The 12,558-nt window shown below is 45.8% G+C and overlaps 1 protein-coding gene across 1 annotated transcript; it reads right to left on the bottom strand.

Annotated features, from left to right (window-relative positions):
• Positions 1-102: 102 nt before the first annotated feature.
• On the bottom strand, positions 103-4,942 carry LOC146809914 (uncharacterized). Its single transcript, XM_085616779.1, has 2 exons — positions 3,462-4,942; positions 103-354 (listed from the first exon to the last, which is right to left on the bottom strand). Exons 1-2 carry the CDS (start codon positions 4,696-4,698, stop codon positions 338-340), a joined length of 1,254 nt encoding a protein of 417 aa, XP_085472905.1. The 5' UTR covers positions 4,699-4,942; the 3' UTR covers positions 103-337.
• Positions 4,943-12,558: the final 7,616 nt, after the last annotated feature.

Here is a 12,558-nt window from a genome sequence, read left to right as displayed (position 1 = left end):
TCTCATTTCTTTACTAGAAATGCTCAGCAGCCAATAAAAACACAGTATATATACAATAAAAAACTACAATACCCATAAACACCAGGGTATGACATGTACAACCATAGAGTCTGCCATATAAAAGGACATATAGCAAGAACAACGTCCTCTTTCTTTGGTGAGGAGAACAGTTCAAAATAACAGGAAACAGTTCAAGAAAAACGATGACCAAAAGGAGGAATCCGCCATCAGCAACAGCAGAAGTCCATAACGAAAACACGCAGCACTGGAAGGCCGCCGGACACTGGGAGCAGAAGGCGAGCGGATGCAGAAGAAGCCAGAAGAAGCTGTAACCTCATCACTTTGGGTCAGAACCTGAAAAGAGACAGACTGCCGTAAAACACATCCCATATAATAAAATATATATAAAGGGGGGGAAAAAAGTATCAGAGAACAATAACTTATCAGAAGAAATATACAATGCATATGCAAGAACATCAGTATAAATGCAAAATAAATATATATATCAGAAAAACATAATGGGTGGGATAATCCTCGCCTCCTTGTCCTTAATAGAATTGAAAATTCTTGTCACGTATGTTCGCAAATTTTTAATTCTATGTCAGGACAGGAGGCTCCGATTATGCTTGTTCAAAGCTTATCCACCACAACTGAGGCTACCTGATCAATAGGTTTATAATAGAAAGATTTAAACATGGAATCAGAGGACCAATCTGCCGCCTTCATAATGTCAGACAAAGTAACACCCATTGAAAAAGCTTTAGAAGCCATAGCTCCCCGTGCCGAATGAGCACCAAAAATGGACACATCAATGCCGGCCTCAGACATAAGCCAGCGAACCCACCGAGCTAAAGTAGCCGGGGTCACAGGGCGAAAGGGCTTCTGCAAAGCAATCAACAGTTGACCCTGCAAATCTGTACGTAAAGAAGCAGTACATACCTCGTAATCCTTGACGCATTGGACCACACAAAGGTTGGGACGGAGAGGAAAAGAAGGATAGGAGATCAGAGAAGTATTTGTTTTAGTACGACGGGAGAGTCGAAAAGTGACACCCTCAGGGGTAAAAGAACGACCAGCTAAGTCTAGTGCTCGAACGTCAGACACCCGTCTGCAAGAAACTAGACATAACAACATTGTGAGCTTGGCCGACAATTGTTTGCGGGAAAGCAAGGAGTTGGAAGGCCAGGAGTCCAAAAACCTCAAAACAATGGATACATCCCATAGAGACGAGTATTTAGGACAAGGAGGACGCGTCAGACGTATACCCTTGAGCAATTTAATAATCAAAGGATGTTCACCTACAGGTTTCCCATCAAGAGGACAGTGGCCTGCTGAAATAGCAGAACGGAAATTGTTAACCGTTCGATAAGCTAAGCCTGAAGAAGCAAGAGACGCTAAAAAATTAATAATTATAGAGACATCCGCAGAAACGGGATCAGCCTCCCGTTGAACACACCAATCACACCATCGTTTCCAAGAACCTGAGTAGCGTTTGTGAGTGTTGGGTGCCCAAGAGTCACTGATGAATTTGCAAGCGTCGCGAGAAAGGCCTGGGACCGACCAACGGTCCCCGAAAGTCGCCAAGCCAGAAGACGGAGAGCGCCTGACTGGATCAGGGGATGCGGATTCCTGAGAGGGTCCAGCAAAAGATTCCATTTCTGGGGAAGAAGGATCGGCACCGCACAAGACATTTCCAGGAGAACTGGGAACCAAGGCTGAGCCCTCCACAGAGGAGCTATCAGAATTAGCTCTGAATGATAACGCCTTGTGCGAGCCAGGACTCTCGGAATCATCATGAACGGAGGAAAGGCGTAGCATAGAAGGGCAGGCCAGATTTGGAGAAATGCGTCCGTGGCCAGGGCTTCCGGATCCGGTCTCCAGCTGAAGAACCGGGGAAGCTGCGTGTTGAGGCGAGAGGCAAACAGGTCGATGTGACTCTGCCCCCAAAACCGACGGAGAGAGCGAAAGATGCGAGGATGAAGCCTCCAATCGCTGAAATCCCGAAGGTGACGCGAATGCCAATCCGCAATCTGATTGTTGCGGCCTGGAAGATACTCGGCAATAACTGTGATCTGCTTTTGTAGACAAAAATGCCAAAAATCTTTGGCGATCTCCGCCAAGAGCTTGGACCTCGTGCCGCCCAACTTGTTGACATAACGAACCGCGGATACATTGTCCATGCGGAGAAGAATGCAACAATTGGACCGAAGGGGCGTGAAGCAACGAATCGCAAAGGATCCCGCCAGGAGTTCCAGACAATTGATGTGGAGAGACAACTCCTGAGGGGACCAACGACCCCCCGTTGAAATGGGACCGCACCGGGCTCCCCAGCCCCACAGGCTGGCATCGGACTCTATTACCATTTCCGGGGAGGAACCGAACAGGGCTCGCCCATTCCAGGCTTCCATGTGGTCCAGCCACCACTGCATCTCGCATCTCGCTTCCTCTGAAAGAGGAATCTGATCGGAATAACGAAGACCCTGCTGTAGATGACGGATCTTCAACCGTTGTAATGCCCTGTAATGGAGGGGACCCGGGAAAATCGCCTGAATTGAAGACGCCAAAAGACCGACTACACGAGCTATGGATCTCAATGATACAATCCGATTGGAAATAATCGAAACCAATTCCCGTTTGATGTATCGAATCTTCTGAGTGGGTAAAAGAAGCTGACAGGTCAGAGAATTGATCTGGAAGCCTAGAAAGTCCATCACCTGAGAAGGAATGAGGACCGATTTCTGCGGATTCACCAGAAATCCCAGAGATTGTAAAAGATCGATCGTCCACTCGAGATGTAAGATCAATTTGTGCGGACAATCTGCCATGATCAGAATGTCGTCCAAATAAATGATCATGCGGAGACCCCGAGCGCACAAGTGTTCCACCACTGGCTTCAGAAGCTTGGTGAAGCACCAGGGCGCCGACGAGAGGCCGAAGGGGAGGACTTGGTATTCGAACCAATTCCCCTGCCACAGGAACTGGAGAAAACGCCGATGTGGCCTGAATATTGGGATTGACAAATAGGCGTCTTTGAGATCTAAACGAACCATCCTATCTCCCGCTCGGAGAAGATCTCGCAAAAGATGGATGCCCTCCATCTTGAAATGGCGGTAAACCACTCCGCCGTTGAACTCTTTTAGATTGAGGACCAGACGGGAACCGCCCCCTCGTTTTTGAACTAGAAACACCGAGCTCACAAACCCTCTTGGATGGCGGGTAGTATGAAGAATAGCTCCCTTCGCAAGAAGGGAGTCGATCTCTGAAGAAATGATCTCCTGATCCTGTAGAGAAAATACCAGTGGGGTGGGAAGGAGGGATTGATGTGTGGGTTGGTAAAATTCTATCTTGTAACCCTGAACAGTTTCGAGAACCCATGCATCGTTGGAGATTAACTGCCAATTGTGGAGAAAAAATTGGAGTCTTCCCCCCAAAACCACTTCGGTAAAAGGAATCAGCCTCACCTGAATTGTTGGAGTCGTGGTGACCCCCTTGTTGTCCTCCGAAGCGACCTCTCCGGAACTGTCCCCTCCCTTTGCGGGAGGGATAGAAGTTAGAACGGGTGGTAAAACCGGAATCCTGTCCACCTCCGCTGTGGGACTGAGAACCCCGTTGAGAGTTCTGTTGTGATCCTCGGCCGAACGAACGTCCCCTAAGACGTCCGGCCTTTGCAAAAACCGGCCGAAACGCCCGCCGTAGCGAGGCTTGGGCTTTGTCAAGGCCGCTGAAAGTGGCCACAAAATTCGAAAGTTCTTTAAGGAACGGCTGACCAAATAAGAGCCCCTGGGCCAAGGGACCGGCTTCTGAAGTGGAAAGCTCCGCAAGCCTGGGATCCAGGCGGAGAAGGATGGAGCGACGTCTTTCACATGAAAGCGCACAATTGGCATTGCCCAATTGACAGATGGCTCTCTGAGCCCATTCAATGAGTTCGTCAGGGTTAACGAGTGCAGAAGACTCTTTAGCCAGAACGCCCAAATCTAAAATTTTAGTGAGAGGCCCCAATAAATCTAATAATTTATCCTGGCAAGAACGCCAAGATCTGTCCAATCCTTTTTTAGGATCCCTAGCGTACTTTTTAAGATAAGTGACCATGGTTGGGTCAACCTCCGGGGTCTCAGCCAGATGGTCTGCCAAATCTGGACGAGGGCACTCGGATCTGAGGCGTGCCCGGACGTCTTTATCAAAAGGCTGGCGAATGTGTGATTGTACATAATCCGCCACTGCTGGGGAAGGCAACCAAGAAGAAGAATGGGGGTGGAAAATTTCTGACGGTTCAAAAGTTAGAATGGGAGGATTGGAAGGAGCGTCCACAAAATGCTCCTTGCGAGCCTTTTTTCGAGGAGGTGGATCAAATTCTGAAGAAGAAGAAAGAGCATCATCTGCATCAGGGTCATGGAGAGAAGAAAACGAGGTCCCAGCTGACCCCCTAGTGGAAGCTGTGTCCGATGACAATGTCTTAGCCAATCTCTGAAAATCTGACCTGTGAGGATTAACAGGGGACTTTGACGCACGGGCAGGAGGTAACCAACCCTGTTGCTGTGCGTAAAGAGACAAATGCCGTTTCAGAGGATTAATAGCGCGCACAAGCGCTTTATTCACAGAATGTTGCACCCCTTGATCTAGTGCTTCAACTAAATCCTGCTCCAAAGAGTCAGAAGGATCCTCCTCAAAATAATATTCCTCCTCAAAATATTCTTCCATGTTGACACAAAGCAACAATATTCAATGCCCACAGGAGAAATAAGAATCAATAGTGGCCAAAGGCACAATGCAGGGGGAGTGGAAAAACCCCACAGCAAGCCAAAGTGTAGATAAAATATCTAAACACTCAATAACAAATTTAAAATGTGGAGGGAGGGCTTGCTGGCAGAAAAAACTAGCACTCTAGGCAATGCCTATGCAAATTTTACTACCCAGAAGGTTTAAATCCGAAACTGGGCGTTATGAGGGGCAAATACCGAGGCTGTGGGCTCTGTGCGCTGAAAGCGTGCAGTCTGACAGGAGAAATATCACCTGAAAACAATGAAAATGGCCGCCGGGCATTCGCGGTAACGGCCGCCTGGTAATTAAATATTTGGAGCACTCGCAGCGTTAGCGCGAGCCTCCAAGCCCCTATCTCCCTCTCCACACGATAAAAACTTGTTTTAAACACGGGCGCGAAGCGCCCAACAGGAAGGTGAAACCACACGCTCCCTGCACGGTAACAAGCGCAGCGAGCGATAAGGAGAAACCAACGCGAGCCGGCAATTGAAACTATGGCAACAATAAACAAACGCGCATTAGCGGTTACAAATAGTATTACATTAGCGAGCAATATGTAAACAAGCTACCAAATACACTTTGCATAAATGGATAAACAATAGGAAAGAAGGACTTAACTGGCTGCGGAGCAGCAAAGAAAGAGGACGTTGTTCTTGCTATATGTCCTTTTATATGGCAGACTCTATGGTTGTACATGTCATACCCTGGTGTTTATGGGTATTGTAGTTTTTTATTGTATATATACTGTGTTTTTATTGGCTGCTGAGCATTTCTAGTAAAGAAATGAGAAAGCTTAATCGGAGCCTCCTGTCCTGACATAGAATTAGAGCGGTAGTATCCAGCAAGGAATCCAAACGGAAGTGACTTAGCCTGCTGGGATCTTAAACACTAGAGAGATAACCCGTTTTTACTGCTGTTGAACAGGAAGTGTATTTTATTACCAAAGTACCGATGTTCAAAATGTGAACTTCAAGGCAGTTTTCGTGGTCTCTTATGGCTGCAATTTTTAAATGTTTAAAAATGAGCTAAGTGACTCTAAATACAAATATAAAATTTAAAAAGCAAATTTCAATTAATATTGGGTATTGAGTGGCAGATGTTGGGTACACGTTCCGTGGGGTGGTATGCATAGTGAATATTGCTACCGGACCCATGCGGAGAGAGAGAGATCTTATTAGTAAGGCCGTGGCCTTAGAATGCACTATTACGAGCGCAAAAAGGCTCATACCGTGGTCGAGCTCTTTTAAGGTTTTTCTTGTATTGCATAGGGAGGTTAATTGTGAGAGAATAGTGGCGTGTCTCAGAACATAATGGATTCTTGTCAGCAAACCCCACAGAAAGGGGGAGTTTCCTCAAGAGCACGTATGGCTCTTGGCGTGGTGGTGCTCCTGGTGGCTTTACCTCTGAAGATATGATTAGAGATAAAGAAGTTTATAGAATTTAGGTAAATTTGCGTGTTTCAGAACCAGTGGTAGGCTAGCCCCACGGGGGGTCATTAATGCATGGACTTGTAGGGTCTCCCAAAACCTTCGAGCAGTATGCCTCAATGATACTGTCCTCTCCACAAAGGGGTTGTTCCAAAATAGGACCTTAGAAGGTTTTAGGACAGTTGATCCCAAGGTATGTCATCGTTAAGACCAGTCAAGTGGGTTCCCAGACGGAACACACATCGTTGTTCTTTTTCCAGCAGGCCATTCTCTTTGTGGAGTTGCTCAATCACGGTCCAATTCAAGTCATCCACGCTGTGAGCCATAGCTAGGTAGTGACTTGCCATCTTTGTGGTGCTCTTTTTGCATCAAACATTACTCTTGTGCTCGCCAATACGGATCCTTACTGGTCTTGATGTCATGCCGACGTATTGTAGTCTGCATGGACACGTGATCATAGATATCACGTTTCTGCTATTGCAGTTTGTGAATCCTATTTGTTCCCAGACTGAGCCATTCATGAACGTGATGTTTTTACTTCTTTTTGTGAGGTTGCATGTGCTACAATTACCGCACGGGTAATGACCCTGTACAGGGGGAATGGTAGCGGTGGCCAAGTCCCTTGCAGGTGTCACGCGAGGTTTAGTATGGACCAAGATGTCCTACAGATTCCTGCCTCTCTTGTGGGAGAACATGGGTTTTGGAAAATTGAGACTCCCACAATTGAGAATTCTCCAGTGTTCCTTCACTATTTTTCACAATTGATTGGAGTGAGTGTTGAAAGTGGTTACGCAAATGGGTCTTGTTTCCTGTTCTTTGGGAATGTGGTTTTCCAAGAGAGCGTCTCTGTTGTTGTTCTTTGCCCGTTTTAACCCTCTCTTCACAATTCGTTCCGGATAGTTGTGTTTTAGTAGCTTACTTTCCAAATCGGAGGCTTGGTTCTTGAAATCTGTGAGCTCGGAGCAGTTCCTCCGGAGGCAGAGGAACTGTCCGTAGGGGAGGTTGTCCCGAAGGTGTCTGGGATGGAAATTGTTGTATAGTAATAGGCAATTCTTTGCCGTTGGCTTTGCATGGCCTGTTATTGACAGAATACCTCAAGGCCACCTCGAGGCCTAATAGTCCAAAACGAACCTTTCATATTTCAGCATGACAAATCCTTCAAAAAGGATTGGTCACTAATATCGTGGCACGGTACAAGGGACTGACTGGTCCTTATCATCAAGACAAGATGGAAAGGTAGAGCTAGCCATAACGGGGACTTCTATTCTTTAATTTGTATATATGGTACTCTGATCTGAGCAAAAGAACATCTGGGTAATGATAATATACAAGTCAAGGGGAGCTTTGATTTGAGAAAGTAGTGGCATGCCATACACTGAGCAGGCTACACACAAGAGTATAATAACACCTATGTAAACTTTTTACATTCACTCACAAAAATAAAGTCTGGAGTTAGATAAGACCTTTTGTCTTTGATAAATTGTATGTATAATATACTTAGAAATAGGGTTTTCAGGCAGTCCTCTTCATCAATTGGTCTGTTATTTTTTCTTCACATTTTGTGTCTGTCCATTATAGCATGCAGCATGAAGCAATGGGTCAGCCCCCTTCAGCCACTGACTTACTTAATTGTGAGCAACGGCAGTCTGCTCTTTCACAGGAAACCTATCCAAACACAAAGTAGTTCCCTTACATGCTAGGGACTACTATGACAATGTGTGATTTTTGACAACAAAAACTTTTTTTCTTTTAGCCAATGTTTGTTTCAGGCTGATGGGGGCAGCAGCTTTTGGGACAATTATGTTTTATGGTGTAATAATCTTCAGAAACAGTCCTTTGGATTCAAGATATTTATTGAGAGGCAACACTGGGATGCTCATCTATGTCAGGCACCAATCCACATCAGACTCAGACAGGTTCCAAGATAAACAAGCCTGAAACCTTCTGGCATAGTTGCCATTCTACTGCATTTAAAGCTACAACATTTTGCAAAAAGCATGACAAAACAAAACAAAAACAAAAGGCAGACAGCCAACTGCAGCACTGTGGGCTTTACCAATGATTGCTTTAAAATGGAAGGGATGCAAATTAGTTATTATGGTTGTGCACATGTTCTCTTCACTGGTCTTACAGCAGGGCCTGTGACCAAAATGCTCTTGCTTTAATCATTTGCATCTACGTTTTAGACCATGAATAATTTACTCTACCTAAGGGAAGGTATGCCAAGTAGGAGCAATGAGTCATTTAAGGCCTAGATTATGGCAGATAACACTTGGAATAAAGGCGCATATTTACAAGGCGGCGATAATAAATAATCGCCGCTTTTGCAGCCGTTTTCGGCCGAAAAAGCGGCGATAAATTTATCACCTAATTAGCAAGGTCACGCTAACGCGTGAAACCTTGCTTTAGCGCCGGGATTATAAAGCCCAGCTTTGCATCTCTAATGAGATGCAAAGTGGGCATTCCTGACCTGACATGACAGGAGAAATGTCGCTAAGCGACATTTCTCCTATCATCAAGCCCCACGCTATGAAGCATAGCGGCAGGAAAAGTAGCAATAACCCTTGTTATCGCTACTTTCCTTACGCCTGCTTCAGGACTGACTTAGCCATGATATCCTATGGAAGGTGGATATCGTGGCTAAGTTTGTGAGACCCTATCAACAAGCTAACGCCACATTTTGTGAGCTGGGTTTTCAGTGATAATCTCACGTTAGGCAGTTAGCGTTAGGATTATTATCGCTTTTGAGATAAGCGTTGCTAATAGCACGCAATCTCAGCGATAAAAATGCACGTTAGCCGGCGATAATTATCCTAGCGCTAAGTGCGCTTAGCGATAATTATCACCGGTTGTTGCTGATATGCCCCAAAGTTCTCACATTTCTTTAAATCTGTGTAAATTGTGTTTTGGCTGCAAATTTGATGATGCTGTGGACGCTGAGCCTGGCGGCGAAAGAGTTGACTCTGTCACTCCGTGATTTCTAATGATGGATTGCTGGTATGAGTCGACGTGGCAATTATCTGTTCCAGTGTATTCTTGAGGTGGAATTGGGTCCCCCTGCTCTGATGAAATTGCCACAAAATTATTAAATGTAATATGTCTGCCGTTCAGGTCGAAATGGTCTAAACAGGACACCTTTGTTTTAAATGAGTACGGATCCGAAAAAAGTATGAGCTGTGTATTTTCATAACTTGATTTTTACTTTTTTGGAGAACCACACTGGGCCTCCTCCCTTTACGGGGCTCTTTAGCGATTGATTATTTGGACAAATATCACTGTTTTGACACATTGCTTTCTTCTCAGGCGCGTAGCTAGGGGGGGGGCGGTGGGGGCGGACCGCCCCAGGCGGCACTATATTTAGGGCGGCCGCTCGGCACTGGTGGCCCGTTGCGGCTGCGGCGGCCTTTATAATTTATTTAGGGACACAGTGTGTCAGTGTGTCAATAAATAAATTATAAAGTCCGCCGCAACGGCGCACGCGGCCCAGTTTTAAAGAGTGCACTGTGCAAGCAGCGAGCTGCGCACTGCGCACCTCACCTACCTGGTTGTAGTGCTAAGTGCGTCAGTGCGTCAGCGCCTGCTGCTGCATTGCAATCATTGCCACCGCACCATGACGTTGATCATCCCAGCCTGCTCCAGTCCAGGGCCGTCAATCTTGGAGAGCGCGCGCCAGCGCTACCAATGACGGCCCTGGGTTACAATTTTGCCCTGCCCTCGCGATGAAAGCGTGGCGGTGATGCGTCACGCGCTTCACCACTACGCACACTCTCGTGAGGACCAAATTGTGGCCTGGGGCAGTCTGCTGCGGCAGCGTGGATAATTCGTTTTATATGCAGCCAGGAGAAAAGAAGTGTGTTTATTTCTATTCACCTTTCCTGACCCCCGCCGCTGCTTATCACATCAGGCTGTGACACAAAGTTTGACTAATGGAGTAGAAGGTAAGAGAATGTGTGAGACTCTATTTATTTTTGTTTTAAAAATATGCGCAGGCCCAGCAGGACACGTACGTCGTGTGTGCTTCATTTAAACAGTTGTTATCATTATCATGGCACGGAACTGAAACTGGCAAATAATGGCATATGTTCTGGTAGAAACAATAAAAGAACGATGATGGTGAAAAATACTGGGTCACCTCGATATTTACATCATATAGAAACTCAAGAAAATGCATCTTCGCTGCACCTACTAATGTAAATGTTGTTAATATATTGGCAACTTAGATACAAATAGTGCTTCGAAACCAAGCCACCATGGGGGCATGGGAATTACACAGTAATGTGCACCTTTCTGCAATATGAAGCACAAATGGAAGGTGGCCTTGGCATGCATAGCACCGCGATCATACAAAGAGAAAAACAATCTAGCACTAACGACGACCAGGGGAGTAAATAGAGACCACCCAGCGCCTACTGCACTAGGACACAAAAAAAAACAAGGTAGAAAATAAACATCTTAGACGCAGCACAGAAGTGTGGCGGGCCTGGAAACCCAGAGGCCTACAAGACAAACCCATCCCTCCAAATGTAGGCCACAGTGAAGGAATAAACAAAGTATAGTGTCTAAATAATAATAAACAGTTCACACACGTCGATGACAACCAGACAGGGGCAGAGAAACTTGAGGGGTTTCTAAAGCCTAGAAAAGTAGATAGACTACGCGCTTTGTATCAGTGCAGACTGTGGCAGCTACACATAGTGCCTAGAAACCAAAAGTGGAAATGGCTACATGGCTCCAATACAGATTATGGGAAAGAACGAAAAGAAATGCGTGAGTTTGACATTTGATGCAGTTTCCCCCTCTCGTGCATTGCAGGCGACAGATACCCTCGAGTTTGCCCTGTGAAAAGGAAGGACAAGACAGCAGCGCTGAACTGCAATAAAAGAAATGGGCGGATCAGCTTCACCGGAACCCTAGACAGTATCGATATCAGTGGTTACTGGATCAATAAGGACAGAAACCTATAACTTGGAGCCATGTTCGTGGAGTACTGACGTCATTCCGTTCAGCCTCTGCGTCAAAGCAGGTCACTCGCATTCTGCACGTACCTCTCTATAGGGGAGTGTATGCTTACCAATATCAGGTACCACGCACGCCTTAAAGCATGCAATGCAACGTGTTGACCTTTACTACCCACCTAATTTGAACGACTAGATATTTTCTAATTAAGTTAAACCCCTCGGCCAATCCCACTACCCTTAAAAACCCCTTCCTACATCGTACCCCTACCCTTCTCTGTACCCTAAAAACATTTTACAACTCCATGCCCTCACTTATCACTGTATCTTTAAAAAAAACTTACTTCCCAGTACCCTTACCGATCCCTGAACGCTAAAAAAACCTTATAACCTCACCTACCCTCACCCATTCCTGAATCCTAAAACACGACGACCTTGTTCCCTTACCTGAACCCGAAAACCCCTACCATCCCATACCTTTACCCTTCCTTAAAACCTTGCACCCAATAATTCCCTTATTTAATAGAATATAAAAACGCTTGCTTGCGTGGCAAAGTCCAGCGTTGTTAAGTGCCAGAAAATGGCATATGTTACACATCGTATGCTTAAAGCACGCAATGCAATGTATGTGTTCAATCATTGGTAAGCGGCATGGCGCAGCGCTCCAACCCACAGGGCTAAATGATCGAACACTCGCTATAAACCTCTACCAACCTGCCCCGGTGAGAGTGCAACTGACGTCATATGCGCCTCGGAAACGCTGAGCCCTGGGATACTGGACAATAGCAAGCACTGATATTATTTTTAAAAAGTTTAAATAAATAATCAGAGGTTAGGATAGTGTCTTTGGTACATTATGAGAATCATACACTGGCACTTTATATGAACTGAAGCAGGAATTAGTAAAGTGAGTGGAGAGTGAAAACACAGATCTCCATAGAGAGCTTAAGAGGGGCTTCAGGAAACATGAAATGCAGGAGGCATGGGCTAATATTGTGGAGGCTGTCGCTGTGAGTGAGAATCCTGAATCGGAGGGCAGAGGGATACCACGATGATGCCTCTCCTGGATGGAGAAAGGTGGCATGTGACTGGGGCAGTCTGCAGCGGCAGCGTGGATAATTCGTTTTATATGCAGCCAGGAGAAAAGAAGTTTGTTTATTCCTAATCACCTTTCCTAAACCCCGCCGCTGCTTATCACATCAGGCTGTGACACAAAGTTTGACTAATGGAGTAGTAGGTAAGAGAATGTGTGAGACTCTATTTATTTTTGTTTTAAAAATATGCGCAGGCCCAGCAGGACACGTACTTCGTGTGCGCTTCATTTAAACAGTTTTTATCATTATCATGGCTGATGCAGAACAACAATAAGACAATAACAAATGTCCCAATAACGCTGGTGATTAATGATCCGCTGGAGA

Source organism: Triturus cristatus, chromosome 7, assembly GCF_964204655.1.
Source record: "Triturus cristatus chromosome 7, aTriCri1.1, whole genome shotgun sequence".
Classification (NCBI taxonomy): domain Eukaryota; kingdom Metazoa; phylum Chordata; class Amphibia; order Caudata; family Salamandridae; genus Triturus; species Triturus cristatus.
This window is presented reverse-complemented; position numbering and strand designations above follow the sequence as displayed.

Excerpts from the sequence above, each read along its gene's own strand:
- LOC146809914 (XM_085616779.1), bottom strand. The coding sequence starts at position 4,698 with ATGGAAGAATATTTTGAGGAGGAATATTATTTTGAGGAGGATCCTTCT.